The sequence below is a fragment of the Protopterus annectens genome, chromosome 13.part0, assembly GCF_019279795.1.
Source record: "Protopterus annectens isolate FY-2018-M chromosome 13.part0, PAN1.0, whole genome shotgun sequence".
NCBI classification, from domain to species: domain Eukaryota; kingdom Metazoa; phylum Chordata; order Ceratodontiformes; family Protopteridae; genus Protopterus; species Protopterus annectens.
The window spans coordinates 927,446,121-927,472,812 of record NC_056747.1 but is presented as its reverse complement, the minus strand read 5'-3'; the positions used below and the strand labels follow the sequence as shown (position 1 = coordinate 927,472,812).

The 26,692-nt window shown below is 40.7% G+C and overlaps 1 protein-coding gene across 2 annotated transcripts in view; it reads left to right on the top strand.

Annotated features, from left to right (window-relative positions):
* The window catches only part of WNK4 (WNK lysine deficient protein kinase 4), an 895,969-nt gene that overhangs the window by 645,959 nt on the left and 223,318 nt on the right, over positions 1-26,692 (top strand). For both annotated transcript variants that reach the window (XM_044054689.1, XM_044054688.1), the window contains exons 12-13: positions 21,321-21,485; positions 24,493-24,547. In XM_044054689.1, the coding sequence (XP_043910624.1) occupies positions 21,321-21,485; positions 24,493-24,547 (220 nt within the window). The remainder of the gene's footprint in view (positions 1-21,320; positions 21,486-24,492; positions 24,548-26,692) is intronic.

Genomic DNA, 26,692 nt, shown 5'->3' with positions numbered 1-26,692 from the left:
AAACACAAGATATTTATATATTTGAAAACTTTTCATAGTTGTTTTCCTAGCTAAATGGTCATCTGCCATTCATTGCTCTATGCCATAATCATTGGGTGTGTTGCTAATTTTATGCCAAGTATTTTCAAGCATTATGTTTCAGATCAGGTGTCCTTGTGATAGAATGTAGAAGGTGGCGAGTGGTACACAAACCTATTTCTGACCGAAGTGATATACACAGTTTTGTGTTATACAGTAGTGAGACTTTGAGTTAATGTAGGGGGTCCCTCTTTCAAATTAGTTCATGTTTTTGTCTTGAAAAACTTCAGGCCCCAGCTGTTGTTCTTGCTGTAGCTGGTGCTTTTAATCTGTTTGTTAGTTATAAATAAAGCGTTACTTTCTTAACTGATCCTGAAAGCCTGTTTTCTTTAAATCATTTTTGATCCACCCTGGTAACCCCACATCAGTGCGTGGGAGTGGTCTGTTCACTGAAGGAAGGGTTGCCTTCTGGCATCTCATCGTAGTATACTTTTACCAAATTAATGTGTGTGTGTGTGTGTGTGTGTGTGTGTGTGTGTGTGTGTGTGTGTGTGTGTGTGTGTGTATATATATATATATATATATATATATATATATGTATATACATATATATATATATATATATATATATATATATATATATATACACATACATATATATATATATATATATATATATGTGTGTGTGTGTGTGTGTATTACTTACCCTTGGTAAGGAGATTATTTCCACATACCCAAAGCATAAATTTGTGGTTTTAAAAGTAGATGGGCTGTTAGTTTAGCTAATGTGCAGAAAGAGTTTATTCCAAAGACAAGGAATGTGCTGGTTTATACATCTGTCTTGCCAGCAGGTGGTGTTGATCTTGTGGTGGAGGTTGATGTTTTCTGGCGTAAGTGTTTGTCTATTGGTTCTGTAAAGGTGGAGACATTTGAAAAGGGTTTAGCACTCTCACTGACTGAAAGACTAAACAGAGATCACTATCAGTCTGTCTCATATAGAGTAAAGGGGTGGGACTTTTAGTCTCTTGGGAGAAGTTTAGATTATCATGTGAGGACAGGTGATCTGCTGTGGCGACCCCTAACAGGTAAAAAGCCGAAAGAGGAAGTCCAGAAATCTTTTTAATTAGAAACATTTGATGTCTTCCGATGTGTTCATGGTTCTTTGTGAGGTACAGCCTTAAGAATGTTATTTTATTCAAAGATCAGATTAATAAGGGAAGAGTACAGAGGGGCCAAGACAAGACGGAACCTAAAAGGGATACTGCTACAGATTAAGTAGGTCTTTTTCTAACCAGAACTGACACAGAATGATCAAAAGGTACACAAGTCTTACTTCACTGTATCAGTTGTGAGTGGATGTGGATTGCCAGCAGTATGAACAGAGTAAAGATAGCAAATCAAGACATGTATATTGCTTAGTGATACTGAAGTATTGTAGGAAGATAGTATAAATACAATTTATGTTTTATAAAAGACACTTTTAGTTCAAGGCTGCAGTTTTAAAAATGTATGTAAAATTGCTGATTTAAAACTTTGATTTCAAATACTTGTAGAAAGAACCACAACATTATTTTTCTTATTGTAAAACTAATAAAGAACGTCAATACTGCAGTGTTCATGGTGGTGGTGCAGCGGTTAGCGTTGCCGCCTCACAGCAAGAGGTTCTCCAGTTCGATCCTCGGCTGGGGTGCCTTATGTGTGGAGTCTGCATGTTTTCCCTGTGGTCGCGTGGGTTTCCTCCGGGTGCTCCAGTTTCCTCCCACATCCCAAAGACATGCTGTAGGTGGATTGGATACTCTAAATTGGCCCTAGGTGTGAGTGTGTGCATGTGTGTGCCTTCTGTGGAAGGTTGGGCACCGGGCTGGCAATGCAACACCGTAGAAATCTCCACTGCCAATCATGAGTGGACAGGTGATCCACTGTGGCGACCCCTAACTGGGAAAAGCTGAAAGAAGGAGAATACTGCAGTGTTCACAGTTTGGGAAGCCTGGCATATCTGGGATTGCATATACATCTTAGTTTAACCACTGTTCATTTTAAAGATAAGTTACCTTTTATGCTTTGTGAACAACTACAGGATGTGGGCTGCTTTTACTGACGTCCTTCTGATAGAAATCTTATGCTTTTGCAGGAATGTAAATAGTTCTAACATTGTTACCTTACCATGGCCATCAGACAGATTTTGGAAAGTAGTCTGGCAAATGTGCATTTATAAAACTGATGAGTTATGAAAATACAAACTTCATTTTCTTAGTAGATGCACATTCATTGCCCAGGGTGCAAACCAGGGGTGTAGCTAGGATTTTCAGATTTGTACTTACAGCTCCCACACTGCTGCCCCCCCACCAACCAAACTACAGCTTCATATAAATTATTATTTTTTTTTTTAGTGGATACCCACTAACTGTCAAGCCACCCTCCTGTTGATATGTTGACTCCTTTATTTCCAAGGTCTCGGTTTATGGTGGGGGGGGGGGGTCCTGGATTTTACACTCAGTCGAGAAGTGAGGTAGGATCTGGGAGTGGAGCCATCATCCTAAATGGCCATTTTTCTCCCTAGTCTTAAGCCCTTCTCTTAAATGCTAACATCAGTGTTAGGCTGGGCAGGCAATGTTAAGTAGGCTGAGTGTGTGCCCTGGCCCAGGTCCATCAAGTGGCCTTGATTACTGTTGTCCTCCTGCCTAACCCAGCTTGGAATCTTTTCAATGACATATATCCTCCCCTAGAGAGAGATGCTTAAAAATGCCCCCCCCCCCCCCCACGACAGGCATGCACATCCCTCTTGACAACCCCATCAAGCACATAAATAGCGTATACTCGGGTCACCTTGGCTGTAGTCAGGACTTTTTTGAGTTAAACAGAACATGCTGGAGAGACAGATTTGTGTCCCAAATGCTGCCCGTCCTATGGAACAGGCTTCCCATCCATGTGAAGCTGAGTTTGTCTATTACCCAGTGTAAGCGCAACCTAAACCAGTGGATGAGGAATGGGAAATTTACACCGGGCCTGCACCCATGTCACTAATGGACAGAGGTAGCTTATACATGCCTGGTCCTCAATGTCCTGTGTGGATACAAGACATCATTATTCTTTCGGGAAAACTTGGCTTGGTTTACAAAGCCCCCCCGGGTTGTCAGCCTAGTAACACTATTTATCTGTAAATCTATGAATGTTTTGGTCCCTTGCTCCTAAAATGTGTGGTTTGTTGCCAGTCATTGGGGAGTGAATTCACTAAATAATGACATACATTTGAGTTTCAGACTTTATTTCCTTCAGGAAATTCATGCTAACACAAATTCTGTTATTTAAGCAATTTTGTAATTATATAAGAGCCATATTTAAAATCTGTTTCTTTTTTTGAGCCTTTGTTCCCCTTTATTTTAGGCTTTATCCAGATTCCTTGGGGTAAGAGCTCAAGAGGTATGCAAACCTCGTTACTGCTGCTGCCAGTGGTCAATCGATCTCACTCTGTGTCTCTCACACACACACTTGCACTTCAGAAATTGCATGCTAACACAAATGCTGCTTTCAAGCAACTTTGGTGTTTCATGACAACAGTATTTAAAATATGCTTCTATTTTGAGCTTTACTTTTGGCTTTATGCAGATCTCTAAAGCGAAGTGGTTGAGAGGTATGCAGACCTCTTAACTGCTGCTGCTGCTACTGCTCCATCGCTCTCACTCTTCACACTCTGTCTCTCTCTAACACACACACACACGTCCGCTTTCATGCATGCGAGCATACATACACACACATGCAGACAGAAACAAACACACATACGTACATACACTTTTTTCTATTTAATTTGTTTTCACACTCACTAAACAGGGACAGAACTGCCTAACGAGCGTAAAATAGCTTGATCGAGCTTGCTGTCACTCTCATGCACACATATACTCACATACTCAGACATAAACACACACATTTTTTTTTGCTTTTAGTTTTTAATTTTCTTTTTTTTAATTTTACACTCACTAAACAGCAAAAGTGCTGTTTAGTAAGTGTAAAATAATGCTGGTCATTATGTTATTTTCAGTCCGAGCTCCACGACAGCTTAATGTGCTGCCGTGAAGCAGCGGACTCGTTTTTCAGTGGGCATTACCCGTAGATTAACACCCTGCTGAAGAATATTCGTTCTCCAGTCAGGGTGCCAATCTACAGGTTGCCCATTCTCTAATGTCATTTACAGTTCATTATCACCTACTTAAGGGCCAGTTAAGTAGTAGGTGTGAAAAAATGCACCCTTTGTTAAAATCCCATTTAGATGCAAATGTCAGTGCAGTCTCAAATCCTTGTTTTAGAATATTTTTTTTAACTGAACTATGGGACTTCTTTAGGGTCCTAGTCAGAGACCGATCATAGTCAAATAGGGTCCTAGGCAGGGTAATAGATTGAGACAGAGCAGCTCCTCCTGCAGCAATCCCCTATCCACGCCCCCCCCCCCATAGCAGCCTCCTGATTAGCCATTCCAGTGTTCCATTATTTGGCTATTTCTTAACAGTTACCATAAACACAGTTCAAACCTATCAGTGTGCATGCTGTTTTCTTATTTACTTCTATAATTATTACAGATATTGAAATAAAATAACACAAACACTGATAGCCATTTTCTAAACAATACAGTCTCACAATGAAAACAGACTTCGCATGAGCAGTAAACTTCTTTGCCATTGAAGCTCACATTCATTGAAATGGCATTAATACCCACATTCAAAAAAAATGCATCTGGCCAGTGGAGGATTAAGTTTACCTTTGGTCTGTTTTCAAACTATAGGTTCCGTGCACACATTTTTAGGGCCATGCAAAAAAGCATGTATTCTTTGATTTGTATTCCTAGCAAATAGCTTTACATTTCAGTGTTTCATCTACAAATTCAGTGCCTGCTGCCCTTGAAGAATTAATTGCCTATATTGCGTTACATTAAAAAAAATGGTAAACTGGTAATATTGCAGTATGGAATTACTGACAAACTAACAACAAGTAATTATGCTGTTAACACTGCTTTCAAATTCTGCAACATAAACAGTGACTGCCATTTGCTAAACAAAAAAGCTAGTTGCACACTGAAAACAGACTTAACATGAGCAGCAGTAAACTTCTCTTCCCTTGAAACTCACAATTCCATGAAAATGCGTTGAAATTCATAATCCCTTGAAAATGCACTCACACTCAAACTCACAGTTCCATCAGCAATCTAGTAGTTGGTGTAGTGGAGTCAAGCTTTTGTCTCCACTGAAGCTCACAATTCCTTCATTAGTTTGATAGTGTAGAGGACCCAGACTCTTGTCACCACTGAAGCTCACAATTCCTTCATTAGTTTGATAGTGTAGAGGACCCAGACTCTTGTCACCACTGAAGCTCACAATTCCTTCATTCCTTCATTAGTTTGATAGTGTAGAGGACCCAGACTCTTGTCACCACTGAAGCTCACAATTCCTTCATTAGTTTTATAGTGTGGAGGACCCAGACTCTTGTCACCACTGAAGCTCACAATTCCTTCATTAGTTTGATAGTGTAGAGGACCCAGACTCTTGTCACCACTGAAGCTCACAATTCCTTCATTAGTTTGATAGTGTAGAGGACCCAGACTCTTGTCACCACTGAAGCTCACAATTCCATCAGCAGTCTGGTAGTCGGTATACAGGACTCAAGCTCTTGCTTCCTGTAACCAAGTTACAGAGTCAAGCCTAATCAAGTTAATTGACTAACCTGCAACCCCACCAACCGGAACATTACATACCAAAACTCCATACTTCTAAACCTCTTAGCACAAGAAATCTGGACAAAGCATAAAATGATGGTGGGGAACAGAAGCCCAAAAATAGGAACAGATTTTAAATATTGCTCTTATAGACTTAGAAAGTTGCTAGAATAACAATATTTGTCTTACCATGCATTTTCTGAAGGAAATGAAGCCTGAAACTCAAATGTATGATATTATATAGTTATTTCAGTCCTCAGTGATTTGGCAGAAAACCACAAATTTTATGATGAATCGCCAAAAATATGGGGCAGAAATCTGGACATTCTGCAAAAATGCCTCTCAGTCTGTTAGTGTAAGAAATCTGGACAAAGCCTAAACTAATGGGGATACAATGGTCATTTTAAATCTTGCTCTTCTTAACTTAGAATTTGCTAGAATAACAGGATTAGCAGGATTTGTGTTAGCATGCCTTATTATTGTGACTTCAGTCCTCAGTGATTTGCCAGAAAACCACAAATTTTATGAGAATCAGGCCAAAACTATGATAATCTGGACAGTTCTGAGGTATGTCTGTCTCTGCTCACACACAGCAACACACACCTACTCTTTCACATAACAACACACACACACATCTACTCTCTCACACAGCAACACACACGCACACCTACTCTCTCTCATAAAGCAACACACACACCTCTCAACTTTGCAGATATTCACAGAATGTATAATTTTTTCCTCGTATTTTTGGACTGTTCTTTATAAAATTTGTAGTTTTCTGGCAAATCACTAGGAAGATCTGAGGGCTGCAGTCACTAATTAATGATACACACTTGAGTTTTAGACTTCATATCCTTCGGAAAATGCATGCTAACACAAATCCCATTATTCTAGTGACTCTCATGGTTTATAAGATCAATATTCAAAATCTGTCCCTATTTTTGTCCTCTCATTATATCAAGCTTTGTCCATATTTCTTGTACTTAGAAGTTGAGAGGTATATGCACACCCCTACTTTCATACAGCAAACCACATGCACCTACTTTCTCTCACACAACAGCACACACATACCTGTCAACTGTCCAGATTTTTGCAGAATGTACCGATCTTTGCCTCAATTTATTTGGACTGTTCCTCGTAAAAAATTGTTTTTCTGGCAAATCACTGGGAAGATCCGAGGATTGCAGTAACTAAATATTGACATACATTTGAGTTTCAGACTTCATAATGTTCAGAAAATGCATGTTAACACAAATGCTATTATTCTAGCAACTATCTAAGTTTATAAGAGCAATATTTAAAATCTCTCCCTATTTTTCTCCCCCATTGTGTCAGGTTTTGTCCAGATATATTGCACTTAATAGGTTGAGAGGTATGCACACACACAAACCCCTAATGTCCCTCATAGCAGCACACACAAACATACCATCTGTCTCACACAGGAACACACACACACACACACACACACACACACACACACACACGCACACACGCACGCACACACACACACACACACACACACACACACACACACAGACACACACACACACACAATCTCACATATGAACAGAACAGCTAAATTACGTATACACATACATACGCATGCGGCATACACACCCTTTCACTCTCACACAGAAACGTACAGAACTGCTAGTTTAAGTTATACATACATACAAACACTTACTCTCTCACACAGCAACACAAGCACACCTCCTGTCTCATACAGCAATACACACACTATCTCGCATAAAACCCAAGCAGCTAGTTTATCTTACATGCATACCCACGCATGGACACACTTTCTCTCTCATACAGAAACAAACAAAACCACTAGTTTAAATCGTACACGCGCACAAACACACACACACACACACACACACACACACACACACACACACACACACACACACACACAAACACAAACTCACCTTCTCAGAACAGATAGTTTAAGTTCGGCTTGCAAGTGTGGAATGATTTTACATTCGCATTGGCATGCAGTGCATGCATAGTTCTCCTTAAAGGAGAAGACGCCACTACTGTGGTATTAAAAAAGTATTATTATTATTTTTTTTTGTTATATTGCAGCCTCCTGGTCAGAATGGACCCCCAGCCATAGTTCTCTAGGTGACTACCTATAATCCTGTATAAGCTAATGAAAATAAATGTAATTATCTTAATCTTTCTTGATATATGTAAGTATTCAAACTACAAGCATTTTCAGTCATCCTTCTTTGTATCTTTTCAATAACCTCCTTTGTTTGTAACTGAAAAAGAATGGATTTGGCAACTATAGTCAAGCTTACATCTGCTACTGCAGGTGAAAATAGGGATGATGACTTCCTTTCTTTTAACCATTTTATGTCTAGTAATATAACTGGAAATGTTCACGCCATGTTAGTATAAATCACCAAAAATTTGATTTTTTTTAGTATTCCAAGTCCTCAAATGTTAATAGATTTTTAATAGCCTGATCATTTATGTAGCACTAACTTGTTTTATTTTTTCCTTCTTATTTATTTTACTCAGTCTGATAAATCTATTAAAGACTACTATAAAATGTTGACATGTTTGATATTCACAATTGTGTTACCAATTTTTAAGATATCTGCATGCATATTAAGGAATTCAATGAAGTGACTAAGCTTATGAAACTCAGGGCTTTATCATCTTATCATTCTGAAAAAATAGAGAAATTTAAAAAAAGCTCACAACAGAGTCTCACAAGCAAAAATAATTTATTCAATTCAGGATGGTGGAGTATATGTAATGGTCAGAAAAACAAGTACAGAATGAAGCTGTTTTAGATAAACATAAAAGGTGTAAGTCACAGATAAGTTTTGAAGAACATCCTGTTATTGATAGCTGTCATTTCGGAGTCATCAAAGCTGATCAGAAATCATCACAAACAAGATTACTGTCATTGGTACAGCCATTATTAAAAACTAAGGTGTCAGTTTCAGCTCCTGAACCATGGAAACTTATTTTACAAAAGATGGAGGCTTGACAGAAGGAATCAGATTGTGTACTGCCAAAAACCTCCAAAAAACCCAGTTGTTTTAAAGGAGGAATCATCAGTACCACTGATGCAAGCCTCCACCAGATGTCAACTTTATATCCTGCCATTCATTGCTTATGAGATTTTTATAAGATAGTATTTTAAGGTCATGAAGGAAGCTGATTTTAAAAGCCAAAATGTGAACGCTCGTACCCGTGCCTGCAAATATATATGATGGGAAGAAGAGGAAAATGACTCTACATTTTCCTGTATCTTGAATTAAGGATGAAGATTTATATATCTCAGAAGTAGACGCCCCATATAAAACATAGGTTCAACACAGAAATACACATCATTCCAGCCGTCATACTGTCCCTCAGGACATTCCTTTTATAAAAAGAGTAAATCATTTGGAGAGCTGGAATGGGATACAAATCAGCACCTCCAAATCAGAGATCATGTTTTTTTTCCTGGAAACGTGTTGCTTATTCTCTGCAGGTGAAGGCGTTTAAGTATCCTGTGATTTTATTCAGGAATTAAAGTGTCGGAGACTGGGAAAGTGACCTGTGAATTGGTGCAGCAGAGGCAATACTTCAAGCATTGTACCTGGCTGTGCTGGGAAAGCAAGAAATGAGCCATAGGCTAAAGCTGTCAACATACTGTGAGTCTGTGCCCACTTCCTAAGCTGTGGTCATGAGCATTGGATAGTGGCTTAAAGGATACAGCATGACTGCATGTACAAATGATAGAGATAAACAGGATAGGTTGACCTCCCCATCACACACAAGATGAAAGTGAATATTCTTAAGCAAGATGTACTGCAGTGGATACATTTTCTTGGATTTCTTTCTCGGGGATTGTGTTAAGAAAACATGCAGAAGGTAATAAACAAACTTATACAAAGAATGTTAAGGACCTGTTGGTAAATGTCCTTGTGTCTCTTCAGCTATGTAGTTGAGAAACCTGCTGACATTTTGAAGAACCTAGAAATGAAGAGGGAAAACAAGATGATGAGTTACTCAATTATTCACCCCAAGTTTCTAAGGAACTTTCAATCCAACAAAAAAACTTGTTTATAGAAATCAACCCCCCCCCCCTTCTTCTAAGCCGCTCTGTTTCAGAAAAGGAAAGGGTGATTTAAGCAAAGGAGAGCTCAGAGATTTCTCCCTGGATCATCCCTTTCAACCCTTCCTCAGTACCCCTGGAAGGCTGTCTAGAACACCATCATTCAATCTGGGCAAATACTGCATACAGGCAGGCTCTACCGACTGTTTCACAAACTGTTCCATTAGATTTCATATGAAGCTCCAGTCCTTCCCACCCTTCTCATCAAGTCCAAGGTACTTTAGGTTCAGTAAATCATTTGTTAAACAAGAAGGCGGTACATTGAGTACCGAGCCATCAAAAGGGGCCTGGCTTTTACCCCAGGATATTTCTGTAGCCAGAAAGGATAAGGCCTTGAGACCCATACTAGATTTATCAAACCTTGACCAATTTTTCCACACTTAAAAGTTTCAAGATGGTGACCCTCAGTAAAAGATGACATTTTGTAGTAAACAACTTATTCTTGACAACCTTGGAAATGGGGGGGGGTGTCTTCACATTCCAGTAAGCCTGTACAGAGGAAGTATTTATAATACATTAATTCTAATTTTCTGTTTCATCTATTTTTCTCTCTGTGGCCTAGCCTTAGCTCCAATGTTATTTGCCAGGAAGTAGCAAAACAACAATTTTGATTATTTAGATACTGTTTTATAATGGCTCAAAATTATTTCATTTAATGCATAATACCAGCATAGTCTTAAATCTGTTCCAGTCACTGGAGATTGCCATAAATTCCAAAAGAAATTCTCAAATTGCCCAGCTGAGGCAAGAACTTTATTAAGAAACCATGGTGGAACTTGCTGTACATTGACTGGCTACAGCCTTAGAGTTTCTCAGGGCTCTGAGGTACATGTCATCATGCATTCTGCTAGTTCCCCATGTATAACTCTATAAGATATGAATGCATGCTGTGAAAAATGTTGACTCGGCCCATATTCCCTGTTGAAATAGTGATTCCATTTCTGACATCAATGAGGAAAGAGTTTCTTCAGTGGAAGGACACAGTCAGCCTGGAAAAGGGGATGCCATTAATTCCTTCTGCCTTTCCTTGGTAAGTGGCAAAAGTCTCAGGAGATCTCTTCAAAGATTTCTCATTGCAGAACTACTGGTCTGAATAAGAAAGGTCTGTTCACATCAGTCTTAAAGATGTGAAAGCTGTTTAAAGAACCATTACAGCTTTCCATGAGACTTTCTTTCCTGGAGAAAAGCAAATCAACACAGACAATACTACAGTGATGTGATACATTGGCAAGTGGATGGGCACCAAATCTTTCTTAGCTGATGAAACTTGTCAGCAGTCGATCTTCTTGCCTTTTATCTGAACATTCATGTTCCAGACCTCTGCTTTCTTCATTCACTATCACAGATCCTAGGTTTCCTCCTTCATTGAACTCAAGATCTAATGTAAATGCAATTTCAGTAAGCCATGATTTTCTCTGCATTGTGGTACAAAGCAATGAAACCCTAACTCTAACTCAGATGACCCAGAACTGACTAGTGACAAACATGCTGGAGGAGCCTATGAGGAAGGGTGAGAGGTGTTGGTCAGTGCTGGCTAACCAATCCTGGGAAAATGTACTGGACAAGCCTACTGCAATGCCAGCACCTACGTATAGAGAGGTGCACAGCATGCAGTGTGTGGGCCAGAGGTATGTAGCAGTCTTTGCCAAACTGCATTTGCACGGTAGTAGTCACAGGACATGTTCAGGAACATTTATGCTCATAGAGGAAGGTATAGCAGGCTCAAGCATCTACAAGTGTGTACTTCAGCTGCTGGAGGAGGGGATGGAGTCAAATAATGGTAGAAACCCTCATGGCTGCCTGGGTGACAGCTACACTATGACCGGGTCTTACCCTGATAATGGAGAATAAAAAGGCGTAGATGTAGTGGGGGGCCATGTGGCCAGCAGGCATAGAGGACAGAAAAATCATATACATTTTTAGGCAGTCATGGTTTTCTCTCTTGGTCCAACTCATTTCTCTGTCATCCTTGCATTTACTTTCATCCAGAAATCTATTGACTCAGCAACTGTTCATAAAACTTCATCCATATCTCAAACTCCTACATATCTCAGCCTGAAGAAAAGAATTGTAGTACCTCAATTTATTTTCTGCAAAAGTAATATACATTCTTAAGGATGCCATCAGACCTACCTCAAGAACGTCTTGCCTTAAAAATGGAAAATATTTGTAATTTGGATATCCTGCAAAGGTCTGGTTCCCTTCAAATGGTCCATAGTCTTAAAACTTTGATTGTTGGTTGAGTTATGGCTCCTGAGGGTCCCCATAATGTTATAGAGAGAAAGGTGTATCCCAGATGACTGGATAATTAGTATCCCAGTGCACTGTAAGGAGGAAAGAGGAAAGTTACAGCTGTGGGCAGTGCAGGTATCAAACTCCTTTCTCACTACGTGAAAGTGCTGGAAAGGGTGATTGATAAATTAATACACAGAGAAGTAGAAAGTTAGATGAGAAATGAGCAGTTCAGATTCAGATCAGGATGCAGTATAAATGACCCAGTATTTGCAGTGCAACAAATGGAGATGAGGAAGGAGTCCAAACTGGGCATTCTAGACTTAGCGAAAGCATATGACAAGGTCTGAAGAAAGCTAATTTGGGTAGTCTTGTTGTGGTTCAAAGTCCCAGATATACTGGTAGAATTATTGCAGGCTGTTTGTAAAAACCCAATGGCACAAGTATTAACAGTGGTCAGCCTCAAAGAGGAGTCGTGAGTGGAAGTGGATGTACATCAGCATTCAGCTCTGAACCCAATCTTGTTCTCATTTGTGACGGACTTAAGGATGCCATCAGACCTACCTCTGTTCTCATTTGTGATGGACTACATTAGCAAAGAGGGTGGGGACAGATTAACAAAACTGCTAAATGTAGGTGATGTGGCATTGTAATCAGACTCTGAACAGAAACTTAAGCAAATGGTAGGGGAATGGAATGTAAACCTGAAGGTAGAGGGGATGAAACTAAGTACAGACAAGACAGTTGTCATGACAGTCAGTGGGGGATATCAGAAAAAGCTGAAAATAGATATAGGTTCATAGGTTGGTACTGGGCTATCTGCCCGAAGGCATATATTAGCCCAGCCACGTTGTGCGGTATTCGCCGCCCCTTTAGTAGTTCCCTAGACCCTTGTAGTAGCAGCTAGTACCCTTGGCCCCTATCTAGTAGTGCTGTTGGTGTGATCCCCGGTGTGCACTTTCTGTTACCCATCCACTCATCAAGGTTCCTCTTGATGAGTGATAGTGAGGGGCTCTGTCTTATGTAGACCGGGACCCTGTTCCATAGTAAGGGAAGTCTCTGTGAAGGGAATCTATCCCTCCAGAATGTTCTATTCATTGTTGTGTTGAGGTTTATATCCCTAGAGCGTGTAGCTCGAGTAGATTTGGTTTTGCTAAGATGGAGCATATTCAACAATTCTGGGTTGGACATGGCTCTGTACGTTAGACAGAGATCGCATCTGAGAAGGCGGTATGCAGCAGAGAACAGTCTTAGCTTTTTCAATCGTGCTGCATAGGGCAACTGTTTGAGGCCAGTAATCCTCTTGGTTAGGTACCTCTGTGGTCTCTCCAGCTGCTGGAGATGTCTAGCCAGGTACATTCCAATTGGTGCATTCATTGTACTCAATAATGGGTCTGATGAGGGAAGAGTAGAGAGGCACCATTACATCCTTAGATCTTGATGCGAACCCTTTTGTGATCAGATGGGTCACATAGAAGGATTTTCTAACCACTTTGGCAACATGGTTATCAAAGGAAAGCTGACTGTCTACTTGGGTCCCTAGATCCCTTATTTCTTCTTCAGATTTCAGGGGATTACCTCCTATGTTGTAGTTTGTGGGTACTCTGTTTTTTCCAAAGGGGATTACTACGCATTTTTTTGCATTTAGCTTGAGACCATGGCTTTGACACCATGCATCAGTCTCATTTAGGCCCTTCTGGAGGATCTCCATGTCGGCCGGAGATTCTATTATAGCACCCAGTTTGCAGTCGTCTGCAAACTTAGTCAGCCACAGCCCTTCCATGCTTGCCTGTACTTCTGAGAAGTATATGCCAAACAGGAGGGGCCCCAGGACAGAGCCCTGAGGCACACCACTCGTTACTGGTCTGGATTCGGACATAGATCCCGCTACTCTTACTTTATGGGATCTGTCTGAGAGCCAGTTTGCGATCCATCTTGTGACGTAAGGGTTTATGCCCAGGCTGGTGAGCTTATCAATAATACCTGAATGGGGAATGGTGTCAAATGCTTTAGCAAGGTCAAGGTAAGCCGTGTGTACCTCCTTTCCCTTATCTATAGCCTGAGTAACTGTCTCAAAGAAATCCACCAGGTTCAGGAGGCATGATCTGTCCTTGACGAAGCCAAACTGTGTGGGGTCCAGCGACTGGAGGTTCCCAATCTCTCCATTTATGAGTTCCATAATGATTTGCTCCATGGCCTTACAGATCAGACTGGTCAGGCTTATTGGTCGGTAGTTCCCAGGGTCAGTTGTGGCCCCACCCTTGTGTAGCGGGACCACCATTGCCGTGCGCCATTCTATGGGCACATATCCTGTGGAGGTGCTGAGACTGAACAGGGTATTAAGATGCAGGGTTAATTCCTTTTGGAGCTCGCGTATGACACAGCCTGGGACACCATCTGGTCCCATGGAGGCAGTGTTTTTAGCTTTAGATAGAGCCTTGTTAACCAACGTATCAGTAATAATTGGACTTACACAATCCCCCTAGAATGGTAATAGGCCCTGTAGGTGGTGTGTGTGTGGGGGGGGATTTGCACTGAACCTGTCAGCCAAGATGTTGGCAATGTCAGAAGGGTCAGTGTATTTTGTTCCATTTTGTACTAGCACAGAACAGACCTGAGCATTGCCATTTAGGTTTTTGACGTAGCCATAGAAGGCCTTATGGTTATCCTTGGCAACTTTCTTTTCAAAATTAGCTTTAGTTGACTTGATGAGGGCCCTCAATTTCTTACTAATGCTGATCAGGGATGATTTTTCTACTTGAGATTTGGCCTTTTTTTGTATAAGTCTCCTCATTTTATTGTAAAGTTTGCTTATGGCCGGGGTCCACCAGACTGGTTTCTTTTTGCTTGAGGAAGGAGTCTTGGTTTTATTTGGGATAGCACGGTCCATGCAATCCTGAAGATGCATATAGAGTGCCTTGGTGTTATTATATATATATATATATATATATATATATATATATATATATATATATAAAAGGAAAAATAGTGGAAGAGATTAATAGCTTCAAGTATCTGGGATTGCTTCCTAAAGAAATGTCATCATTTACAATGCTGAGGCCTGACATACTGAAAAAAGACCTAAAATGCAAGAGAAGAGTGAATATTGGACATCACTCTTATTTTTTAAACTCCTTTTTTGCAGGAGGACAAGCCCTCCTGCACCTGCTGATGTGGGTGGTATACCCCCCACATCTGCCAGACTTAAATATACTAACTTGAAGATTGCCATACCTTGGAGAAAATAGAATATTTCAAGAATAGGCCATCTAGGATTTAGTATTTTTTCAACCAGTCAGTCTCAGCATTACAGGACTCACTAAAGCGGATCTCAACATTTCAAACCATTACCATCTGCAAGAGATGGTTGAGGAGAAGGGAAGTCTGAATGAGGAGGTCAAAATGAAACTCAGAAATGCTGCAGCCAACTGGCACAGAGTGTCAAGGGCAGTGTGCAACAAAATAACACTGAAGAAACTGGAACGTTAGATGTTCAAAACAGTAGTGCAACCAATACTTCTGTATGGCATATAAGCTTGGACAGTGAAGGCAGAGCAGCAGAGGTGATGGAGATGAAGTGCCCAAGATGGGTGATAGGATGCACACCAGAGGACAGACAAATGGTGACATCAGTGCAGAAGCCAAAATAGCTCCAACTCCGCAGAAGGTTAAAGAGAACAGATTATGGTAGTTCAGGCATGTGTAGGCAAGCAGATGTTTTGGTGAAGAAGATTTGGGAGAGACAGGAAGAAGGCAAGAGATAGAGGAACTGTGTGATAGAAAACCTGCAACAGTCAGGCAAGACCATTGAAAATGGTAGAAGAGTAGCAGTGAATTGAGAGGTGGTGCCAGCTGAAGCAACACCCCGACTTCATGTAGAAGAATGGGAATGGGAAAAGGGGGATCGATAGCAATGATGATGCTCAACTACTATAGCAATAACCCATGCCTGGGTGTGGGTAATGCTGGATTTACCCACGGTTGGTGTGGTTTGGTCACGAGGGCGAAGCCCAAGTGGCCAAACAAAGCCAACCGTGGGTAAATCCAGCATTACCCACACCCAGAAGTGAGTTGTTGCTATTATACAATGACATTATTTAAGAAAAAAAATAATTACTTTTCTTAAATAATGGCATTGTATAATGCCTCCTTGCTGCCCTTCGCGGCTGTCGATTTCGCGGCAGTTCTGATGTACTGCGCATGCGTATGCCTATGCAGTACATCAGAACTGTGGGCAAAAGCAATGGAGAAAGCAAGATCTCCGTTGCTGTTTACAAACTGTTTCGCTATGTTAAATAGGTTTAACATAGCGAGACAGCTTTAAAAAAAGCAACGGAGATTCTCCGTTGCTGTTTACAAACTGTTTCGCTATGTTAAACCCGTTTAACATAGCGAGACAGTTTTGAAAAAAGCAACGGAGAAAGCAAGATTTCTGTTGCTTTTTACAAACTGTCTTGCTATGTTAAAGGAGTTTAACATAGCGAGACAGCTTTAAAAAAGCAACGGAAAATCTCCGTTGCTTTTTTAAAAGCTGTCTCGCTATGTTAAACTCATTTAACATAGCGAAACAGTGAGAAAAAAGAGTTATAGTAATGGAAAAAGTCTGGGCGACCGGACTTTTTCCATTACTATAACTCTGATTTACAACGTGCACGCTGACCAATCAGCGTGCACGTTTTTGAATATTAATGGGGGGAGTTGTATAATATAAATTTTGACATGCTTTAAATCCTCTTATGGATGTATTATGCTAGGGGGCATAACTATCCTATGTGATAAAGCAGACAGTAGTCACTTTGCATAGTATTTTAACAAAGAGAGAAGTTAATCCCTCATTAATATTAAAAAAGCAAAGGAATTGTGATTTGGATGCAATAAAGATTAAAAAATATATAATACACAAGGACGTGAGTATTAAGGTAGAAAAATCCCTAAATGTAAACATGATATACACCTTATAGGGCCTATACAAACCTAGCCAAAAATGTACCCTGGCTTTCACCACCCAAGAAAATTATTTCCCTGTGCCCCTGTCAAGCAGAACCACAGAAGTGATCCCTGGGGTGAATTTCCTATTACCCATCCAATCATCAAGATTTTTCTTGAAGAGTGCTAATGAGGAGCTCTGTTTGACATAGATAGGTAGTCTGTTCCAGAGTATGGGAAGTCTCTGGGACAGGAATCTATCCCTCCAGCATGTTCTGTTTATTGTGGTGACAAGGTTTAGGTCCCTAGAGCGTGTAGCTCGGAGGGATTGGGATTTCTTTATGTGGAGCATGTCCAACAGCTTTAGGTTTGACATAGCTTTGTATGTTAGGCAAAGATCGCCTCTGAGTATGCGATATGCAACGGAGTAAAGCTGGAGTTTTTTGAGACGGTCTGCGTAAGGCATCTGTTTGAGGCCAGTAATCCTCTTTGTGAGGTATTTTTGTGGCCTTTCCAGTTGTTGTAGATGTCTTGTGAGGTACATACCAAAAGGGACGTTGTACTCTATAATGGGTCTAATGAGTGATGAGTAGAGGGGAACAATGACCTTTTTTTCTGGATGAGAAACCTTTTGTGATGAGGTGTGCCACGTAGAAGGATTTCCTGACCACTTTGGCAATGTGATTATCAAAGGAGAGACTACTGTCCACCTGTGTCCCAAGGTCTCTTATCACACTTTCAGTGCTAACTAGACTACCACCTATGTGGTAGTTCATGGGTACAGAATTTTTACCAAAGGGGATGACAATGCACTTTTTGGCATTGAGCCTGAGACCATGTCTTTGACACCAGGCATCTGTCTCAGTGAGGCCCTTTTGTAGGATGTCCACATCATTAGGAGTTTCAATTATGGCTCCTAGTTTGCAGTCATCTGCTAATTTAGTTAGCCAAAGACCTTCTGTGTTAGCCTGTACATCAAAGAAGTAGATACCAAACAGGAGAGGACCCAGGACTGAACCCTGTGGTACTCCACTTGTCACTGGTCTGAAGTCTGATTTGGAGTCTGCTACTTTCACAGTGTGGGTTCTTTCAGTAAGCCAGTTGGCAACCCATCTTGTGACATAGGGATTTATACCTAGTTTAGTGAGTTTATCTATAATTCCAGAGTGGGGGATGGTGTTGAACGCCTTGGCGAGATCTAGATAGGCTGTGTGAACCACCTTACCCTCATCTATGGCTTTGGTGACTACTTCAAAGAAGTCTATCAGGTTTAGGAGACATGATCTGCCTTTTACAAACCCAAACTGTGTGGGGTCCAGGGTTTGGAGATCTCCAATGTCTTTGTTTATGAGTTCCATGATGATACATTCCATGGCCTTGCAGACGAGGCTCGTCAGGCTAATGGGGCGGTAGTTCCCGGGGACTGTTGTGGATCTCCCTTTGTGGAGTGGGATAACTGTCGCGGTGCACCATTCAATGGGCACAAATCCTAAGGTGAGGCTATGATTGAACATGGTACTTAGGTGGGGTGCCAGTTCATTCTGTAGTTCATGTAGAAGGCAGCCTGGGATGTTGTCAGGTCCCATGGATGCTGTGTTCTTGGCTTTGGAGAGTGAAGTTTTTACCTGTGCAGCCGTGATTACAGGAACTTTGCATTTTTCCGGTATAAAGATGGGCCCTTTAGGGGGTGAGAGGGGGGTAAAGTTATCACTGAACCTATCTGCCAGGATGCTGGCAATATCAGTTGGTTTTGTATATTTAGTGTCATTGTGCTGTAACTCAGAGCAGATCTGAGTGTTGCCATTGAGATTTTTGACATAGCTATAGAATGCTTTGTGGTTGTCTTTAGAATCAGTGGCAGTTTTGTTTTCATAACTAGCTTTGGAGGATTTTATGAGGGATCTCAGCTTCTTACTGAGGCTGACCAGGGAGTTCCTCCAATCATGGGATTTTACTCTTTTTTGCAACAGTTTCTTTCTTCTGTTGTAGAGTTTGTTTATGGCAAAAGACCAACAGATTGGCTTCCTTTTTTTGGAGGATAGCATCTTGGTTCTGTTAAGGATAGCACGATCCATGCACTTGTGTAAGTGCTTATAAAGTGCATCTGTGTAGGATTCAGCAGTCGTACCTCTATTGTCCATCTGCATGGGTGTCATGAAGTTTGCCACTTCTGTCTTAAGAAGCGTGAAGTTGGCTTTGGAGAATTTTTTTACAGTTGTTTTCCTAATGGGGGGGTGGGAGCAGGATGTGGATGTCTAGGGTGATTAGCTTGTGGTCAGATCTGACCAACGAGGAGCTGACCTCTGGTGTGGAACACCAGTCACCCATGTTGGTGATGACCAGGTCTAGGATATTGCTGCCTCTGGTGGGGGTGTGGATAAGTTGATCCTAAGCGTTGGAATTGATGATTTCCAGAAAACATTGAGCAAAAGAGTTGGTACATGAGTAGTTTTCCCAGTTAATGGTAGGGTAGTTGAAATCACCCATTATTAGAGTGTTAGGTTGTACCTTAATATTTTCCAGTGTATCAAGAAAAAAGGAGTGGGAATCCTGGGGCAGGGTGGGGGGTCTGTAGTAAGCTACAATCTGGATTGCGGTTTTGCCTAGAGTTAGTTGAACTTGGATAATCTCGGATGCATTATGCTGAGCAATTAGCTTGGAGGTGTGGATATCCTTAATGAATATGGGCACGCCTCCACATTTAGTGTTTCGGTCCGGGTTTGGTGGCCGAAAGGTGTGGTATGAATTATAGCCTGGTAATGCAGGGGTGCTCTCTGGAGCTTTGAACCAGGTCTCTGTCACTGCACAGATGTTAATGTTCTCCATTTTAAGGAGTGCCTCGAGTGAGTGCATTTTGAGGATTTTATGATTTACCATCACCCTCAGATTTTGCTTGCTTGTACCTGTTACGGTGATGAATTTGTCATTTGAACCTTGCCTAAAAAAGGCACTATAGGGGTGGCAAGAGCCTTTGCCAGTATCTGGAATCCCAAGGGCGATAGGTGCAGGCCATCTCTGGCAAAGCAGCATGGTCTGTCGATCATGTCATCCCAGGCAGACAGATACTGGATTCCCTTAGAATGACACCAGAATTTTAGCCAATTGTTAAAGTCAATCATTTTGTCCTTGTACTGTGGTGTAATTCTGGGTGATGGCAGGATGCTACTCGGGGCTAGGGTGATACCGGCCTGGGCTACAAGATCAGAGAGCTCCTCCATGTCTCTTTTCATGTAGTTCAGGGAGGTACGTCTCAGGTCATTCACACCAACATGGACAATGACAGAGTCATATTTGTACTTGTTGTGGAGTGACCTGAGTGCGTGTGTTATGTGGCGGATCCTGGCACCTGACAGGCAGCTGACAGTAACTTTTTCCTTGTTTAGCCTGGTGAGTGAAATATCAGGGTGCCTGATTATAGAGTCACCTATGACTAGAGTGTTGGGTACGTTATGCCTTATGGGCTGTAGTTGAGTGGCACACTGAGTATATGGGCTATGTGTCATTTGGGTTGTGTTGGGGGGTGGAGGTTGCTTGCATTTCTGCTTTGGAGGTCTCTGTTGTGTGGGCAGATTAGTACTGAGAGCCTCTGTGAATGTAGGTGTGTGTTTTGGTGGTGTAGGTTTTGAGGGACTATGTGATGAGTGTGGTGCGGTGCAAATGTTTACCTTCTCCTCTTGACTGTCTAGGCCAGTCTTTGGTAAAGAGAGCTTTGCTCTTCAACCATTTTACATATGGAATGAATTAGTTTACTGCATCTTCACACTGGGAAGGAGGAACTGCCCATGTTGTAATCTCTTTTGAATGGACAGTATTTTGCACTTGTGATCTGATTAGCAAATTGACCATCAATGAAACAGCAGGGTAAGTGACTTGACTTGTGGTCAGCAACACTCCTCCTGGGGTTGAAGGGGGTATAGATCCTGGATAAAAGTGGGCTTGTGTAAAGACCCTGCAACCTCAATTTACTATGTTGTTCCTTGACCTTCTGATAAGAGAGGCTTCATTGTAATAACATCTTAGATGAAAGTCCTCACAGTTTCATATCTGTTTAGATAGTGGGAGACACATAGTTGCCTTTAGGGTGCTTGGGGCATGGGGCGCACAGCATGGAGCAAAATTCTTGCCTCCTCTGAAAAAAGGCTGGGGTAAATCCATGATTCTGGTCACTAACTGGGTGTTTTCATTCTGATGACACAGTTTTTCCTCCATGTATTGCCATCCACCGTGGAAATGACAAAGAAAAACTGCATGTCAATGATCTGTGATACGCTGCATAACAAGGTGACAAGATATTTGGTCCTAACTGCTTTTCTTTTTGTCCAGGTGGATAATCGCTTCATATTACAATCAGAGCGAGAAAACTTTATTAACTGGATCCAAGATATCATCGTCAAAGCAGAAAACTTGCTGAAGAAAGACAACCAAGAGGGCAGCCAGGATGCAGAGCAAAATATTAAGTCTGCAGAAGTGGTTTCACCAGGTCTACAGGTAAGAAACAAGGAGTCAAACAAGATGGTGCAGCGTTTTTGAAGTCCTGCAGTTCTGTATTGTTGGGGGGGGGGGGTAAAGAAATGGAGATGGACAGCCATTTTCCACCTCATGGACACAGTTATGCTTGCAGTTATAGATTTCCTTTAGTGAGGTCTAAGTTTACAGGATAGCAAAGTAACTATTTTCAGTAGCATGTATTTCAATATGTTTGTGGGTAGCAGTATAACTTAATGTTTGATGTTACAAAACATCATTCAGTTACAACCAGAATACCTAAGCTTGATTTTCTCAATCTTCAAAGGCATACAATAGGTCTCTGGAGTAAATCACCACATGACACAGTTTTCTGCATTATTCGTGCTAACAGTAATCTGTGTCATGGGATTTATTTTGCATCTGGAAAAAATAGTGTGGACTATACACACATAAAATGTATTTTTACTGCAGTAGTGCACTGATCAGTACTGAGCAGATACAGGCTTAGCTGGGGTGAAATGCAAACCATTTCACAAAGAAAAAGAACAAAAAAGGCAGTAATGTAAGAAATAACAGGGTCGTTAACATTAGTTGCATAGAAAAACTGTATATGTAGAGGAGAAAGCATGAACAGTGCTGTGGAGTTTGGTTCTGGGTGTAATGAGAGTTGGTGTGGCTTGTGTCTTAGGTTGTATGAGGGGGTTTGTCATGGTGTTGTTGCAAGGAGAGTAAATGTGTGGAGATGGAGTTGTTTATAGAAATGGGATCCTAACAGTAGGTTAAGTCTTTGTTTTATAGAGCCATTTAGCTTTTTCTGGAGAGCTACAGTGATGCTAACGGAGGGGTGATGAATCAGCAGACACTGTTGGAGATTTTCTGCAATGTGGTGGTATTTTTCTTGGAGGCAGATGAGAAAATGGGTATTCCATATATTCTGGCTGAGAGAGGAAAACTCATTTGCTGATGGCTTCTCTGGCTGGTTGAGATAGAAAAGGGAAAATACTTTTGGCCTAGAAGACGACAGAGTTTAGTTTTCTCTAACTCTGTCTATGTGGAAATGAAAATTTACACATTGACCAAGCCATAATCCCAAATATTTGAAGGTGGAGATTGTTTCTATGGTATGGTTGTGTAAGTCAAAGATAGTTAGAGAACAGGAGCTTGGTGATTTTTCGGTGGATTTCTAAAATACTTAGTTTTGGTCTTGAAATGATTGAGAAATAGTTTATGGTTTATAAGCTATTATTTATGGTGCTCATATCAGTGTCACTGGAATTTGGAATGAATGTTGATGCGAGAGTGACTTAGCTGGTAAAAGACCATGTTGTCTGTGTAAATTATGAGTGTGAGATGGGAGAGATCATGAGGAAGGTTGTTAACAAAAATGGAGAAAAGGGACAAGAATGGATCATTGTGGTACACTTTTGATACTAGTTATGGATTCTGATTGGGAGGATCTAATTTTAACTTTGACGTTTTTTTAAGTGTCTGTTAGGGAGTAAGGTCTTAAATGTGTGCTTTTAGTCATATATTCCTGGTTACCATTAAGCCTTGATTGACCCCTTTAGGCCCATTCATACCCTACGTACCAGCAGCTGTAGAAGTGCTGTATGGTGTGGTGTGGGCCTTCTTTGTGGATTAGCCTTTTGGAGACATATTTTAGGCAGTTATAATGAAAGCTGGAAGACTCACAGCAATCATCCTACATGCCTGAGATTGTTCCTGTCATACTCTGTTCCCTGTTTAGCAGTTGTCAAGCACTATACAGTGCCTTTAGTGCCAGACCTATAAATAATGTGCCACACACTCACGTTTTTAGCTACAGTGCTGTGCCTTCCTCATTAGGCATGGTGCTCCAAGGAATCCTCTACATTTGAGAGTGGCACCTGACTGGCTGCCAGATGTTACACTGGAGGGATTCAGCCACCTACTATCCACAGGATCTGTGAGCTGAGTTCAGCCACTCTCTTCCACCTTCCCTGGCCAATACTCAACTTATCCACTCCAGTGCTGATTACTAATTCCAGTTAGATGCCTGTTTCTACACCTCTCTGAATCACGCGTTGTCTTTCCATACAACACCCTAATCATTGCAAATAGTATGAAAAGATAATGAGATCACGGCCCTCAGGAGGTCTGTTGTACTGCCATCAGCAATCACCAAGGTCGGCATCCATGTTCCGCATAATGTATTGTGCCTTATTCCATTCAGTATAGAAGAAATAGATAATGGGGAGTCTGCCTTGAAGAAATACTTTGTGAAATTATAATTCTGATGAACACACTATCTTTGCTTGTTATAGTGAACACACTGCATTAAACCAGCTTTCTAGGAAAGGACTGTAGTAGGAAGGTTATAAGCAAATCATGTCTCTCCATAACAGTCAAGTAGCTGGTGCTGGAAACTGAGAATAAAATATTAAATATTTTGCACACAAAGGGTACTAGCTGAAATTGTCCCCAGTTTTTTATGTGCTGTGTTTATCTAACAAATAGTTCTTGAGTATTATGCACTGAATTTCTAAATGCTACTCTTATCCAGGCTTCACCTGTGCAGGATATGAACAGTGGACTAGAGGACTCCTGAGTAGGGTGTATGTACTAAGCCAATGGTATCTTGTTTGAGATCTCAACTACTTTTTTCTTTTTGCAATTGTAGATTTATTTTATTGATTTATTCATTTTTGCCAAAGCCAATAGCCAGACATTCATGTAACCCTTGACACACTGTGCTGTAAGACAGTGGATGCATGTGTGTCCTGAAAATGAAGTCCTATTTTATATAGCAAATGAAGAAGTGCTAGTATGCAAAACACCATTATGGCAGATGGAGGACTGTAGGTCTCTAAATAAATTTAGTTAAGAGGTTAACTAGAATGGGCTTGACAGGTTATGCCACCTTGTGGTGGTCCAACAGTAAAAAGGTACAGAATCAGGGTTCCAGATGAAGTAAGAAATTATATGTTAGATATGCAAGCATAAAAGCAAATCTTTTTACAAGTGTCTACTCTTCTGTTCTGTATTTTAGGCTGATTTACATTTGCATGAAGTGTCACAGCGGCTTACATCTTTTTCACTTAGTGGTGAGTATTTATCATATACCTGACTAAATACTATGAAGAGCTTAAAAAATGTGTTGGTATATAGCACACTGTTATGAAATGAACATTTCAGCACAGGATTACTGATATTTTATATAACATATGCATTTATAGGCTCATATAAGTACTAGGCTACTTGCCCTTGTGGAACACCTAGCTAATTTCCCTTTTTGTACTCAGATTAACCTATCCCATTTGGTTAGAGATTGGACTTAATTATATATTACCCCTAATGATAATAACTGGGGTCATGCTGTAGATAATTTGAGGAGACCCATGTATGAGATGAAGCATTTAGGAGATGCCTCTGTCCATTAGTAGCACAGGGGCAGTCTTGAGCTAAATTTTCTGTTTCCCATGCATGGATCAAAGTTGCTGTTGAATGGACACAGATGAGCTTTGTTTTATGTGGATGGGAAGTCTCTTCCAGAGAAGAGGTATCCTCTGTAATCATTAGGGCAGGGTGAGAGGGGCAACTGCCCTGGGTGCAAAGTGTTGGGGGGGGGGGGGGTGATCAGCCAATCCTGATTTCTCACTTTAATGCAATACTGGCTTTCCTACTTTCTAAGTAACAAATGAATGTAACTTGTAACCAGTAACATGTTGGTATAGTAGCTCAGGTGCATAAAACAGATGCACACTTCATGTGTCTGTAAGGAAGAACTCACTGCAACCTGTAATGTACAAGTAACTGTAACCTGTTTAACATGGGAAAACATTATGGCTATCACCAGACTACGTAGAATCCAAGACAGGTATGACTTGATTGAAGTTCACTTTGGGGAGAGACTTCAATTAGAAGAGGTCATCATTTACTGAATTGCAAAAAGATGTAAGGGTGATATCCACTATTCTTACTATAATATAAAAAAACTGTATGCTTGGCAAGTTACTACTGCTTCCCTGAATGGTACCCGAGTTTACAACTGAATCCTACTCTGTGATTCATGGGTAATGTTTGGTGCCATAAGCAAGGGGATCAAATACCTGTCAGTGTGGTGTGAGGGGTATGACCAGTTTGCCAGCTTTGCAGTGCATTTTTTTTGCAGCTATTGCACCAGGGAACATGTATACCGTATACAGCGTTTTCTGTCCCCATAGTGTTCTACACACCTGAATAAATTACAGTGTAAGAGTAACATGCTATAAAATCCAGGAGTATTTTTGCTAATATATTTGTTACAACAGGATATATTCTGGATGTCTGATGTTATACTTGTAAGAGTCCCAGTACTTGCTGGAAGTGCTATATATTACCTAAACAGTTACAGGGTTATCAGTCTCTCTTGTAATCTCTGATGTCTTAGAATGGTTAATTATTGAGTCTACCCTAAAAGGCACTGGTAGCCTTTTATTATTAGATCTGGAATATTAAAGACCGCCCCCCCATGTAAACTGGTGGCCTTTTTGAAGAAGTATCATTGACAGTAAATGAAGGACTGCTGACAAATGCCATATAGTTGCATATTGCAAAAATATTTAAAACTGTCTCCCCAAAAAACATTTCAGATAAACTTGCTTACCTCAACATTAATAGTTATGAGGTTCAATGGGTAGATAACTGGTTGAAGGTAAAACTCAAATCAAAAAGGCACTATAAATCCATTTGTTCATCTCACCATTAATAGGTAATAACTGGTTGAATAGCAGATGTAAACCTACTGAGGTGTCAAGTGGTGTCTCTCGTGGATCAGGGCTGGGAACATTTCCTTTTGGTCGATTTTGTTTCAGTGGAAACTACAAGTGGTAAACTATGGTGAGCAAAATATACCAAATACTACAAACTGTGTAACACAATTGCATCCACTGTGGATGCAGAAATAGTTCAAGATAGTTTAAACAAAAGCAGTACTTAGTGTGGTAACAAAAGTCTTGCTTGCAATGCTGTTAAAAATAATATTGTCAACTTTAGAATAAAATATGCATACTGAAGTAAAAACCTAGGAATAGGTAAAGACAATAACATGATCTTGTTTTAATGTGCTGCTTTATAACCTATCTCCTGTCTCAAAGGCTTTACCTGTAGATTGAGGGGACATTTTTTGTACATCTTTGATCATGTCAGCTTGTAAACAAGTCACCTGACTGAGCCCAATAAAGTTCAGAGAAGTGTTTGTGCTGTCTATC